Here is a 776-nt window from a genome sequence, read left to right on the forward strand (position 1 = left end):
GAGGAGCTGGTCCAAGTGTCTGGAGAGAGGGAAGTCTGGGTCTCTGCTGAGGCTGCTGCCCCCAAGACCTGACCCTGGTTTGGTTTAAGATTGTTGGTCAGACTGGTGACCGATTCACCTAGAGAAAAGATCTCCCACAGTAAGACCCCGTAGGACCAAACATCACTCTCTGAGCTGTAGATCTTCTGGAAGATGCTCTCTGGAGACATCCACTTCAGGGGTAGAAAACTCTGAAATCAAAGCAGCTGTACAGGTAAGAATCATCAGGCTTGTGTTTGTATGAAGTCAAGTTATTTCAGGTCATTAACCAACATTTCCTCTGATGATGTAATCTTGATTCTTCAGCACATCTCTGGCCAAACCAAAGTCACAGACCTTCACCAGCTTCCCCTCAGAGACCAGGACGTTCCTCGCTGCCAGGTCTCCATGAACACACTGAAGAACACACATGTCAAGAGTAAGAACATGATAAACATGGAATGAAACAAGCTAACACACATGTCCTTAAACACACAGCATGTTAACAAATCAGGTTCTCATACTTTGATTTTTCTAATCAAAGATCCAGACTTTCCTCATCTTTTAAAGGTTTCTGGTTCAACTGTTTTCAAACTTTTACCTGGGCTGTCATGATTGGCTGCTGGAGTTCAGATAGAACTCTTGGAAACTAAAGTTTTATAAATATAAACTTAAGGTCAAAGAGATTATATTTTATAATTGTTCTAGTGTAGATCTTTATAGTGTCATTAGAATTATATTTTTAATCAACTCTAGAT

General features: G+C 41.0%; 1 protein-coding gene across 1 annotated transcript; it reads right to left on the reverse strand.

The window, feature by feature from the left end:
- Positions 1 to 2: 2 nt before the first annotated feature.
- LOC106532990 (platelet-derived growth factor receptor beta) lies at positions 3 to 435 on the reverse strand (the record flags this gene model as incomplete). Its single annotated transcript, XM_014029184.1, is given in 2 exon segments — positions 3 to 230; positions 313 to 435. Coding segments are annotated over 2 exon segments (351 nt in total), but the record flags the coding sequence as incomplete, so codon positions are not given.
- Positions 436 to 776: the final 341 nt, after the last annotated feature.

This window comes from Austrofundulus limnaeus, unplaced genomic scaffold, assembly GCF_001266775.1.
Source record: "Austrofundulus limnaeus strain Quisiro unplaced genomic scaffold, Austrofundulus_limnaeus-1.0 Scaffold866, whole genome shotgun sequence".
NCBI classification, from domain to species: domain Eukaryota; kingdom Metazoa; phylum Chordata; class Actinopteri; order Cyprinodontiformes; family Rivulidae; genus Austrofundulus; species Austrofundulus limnaeus.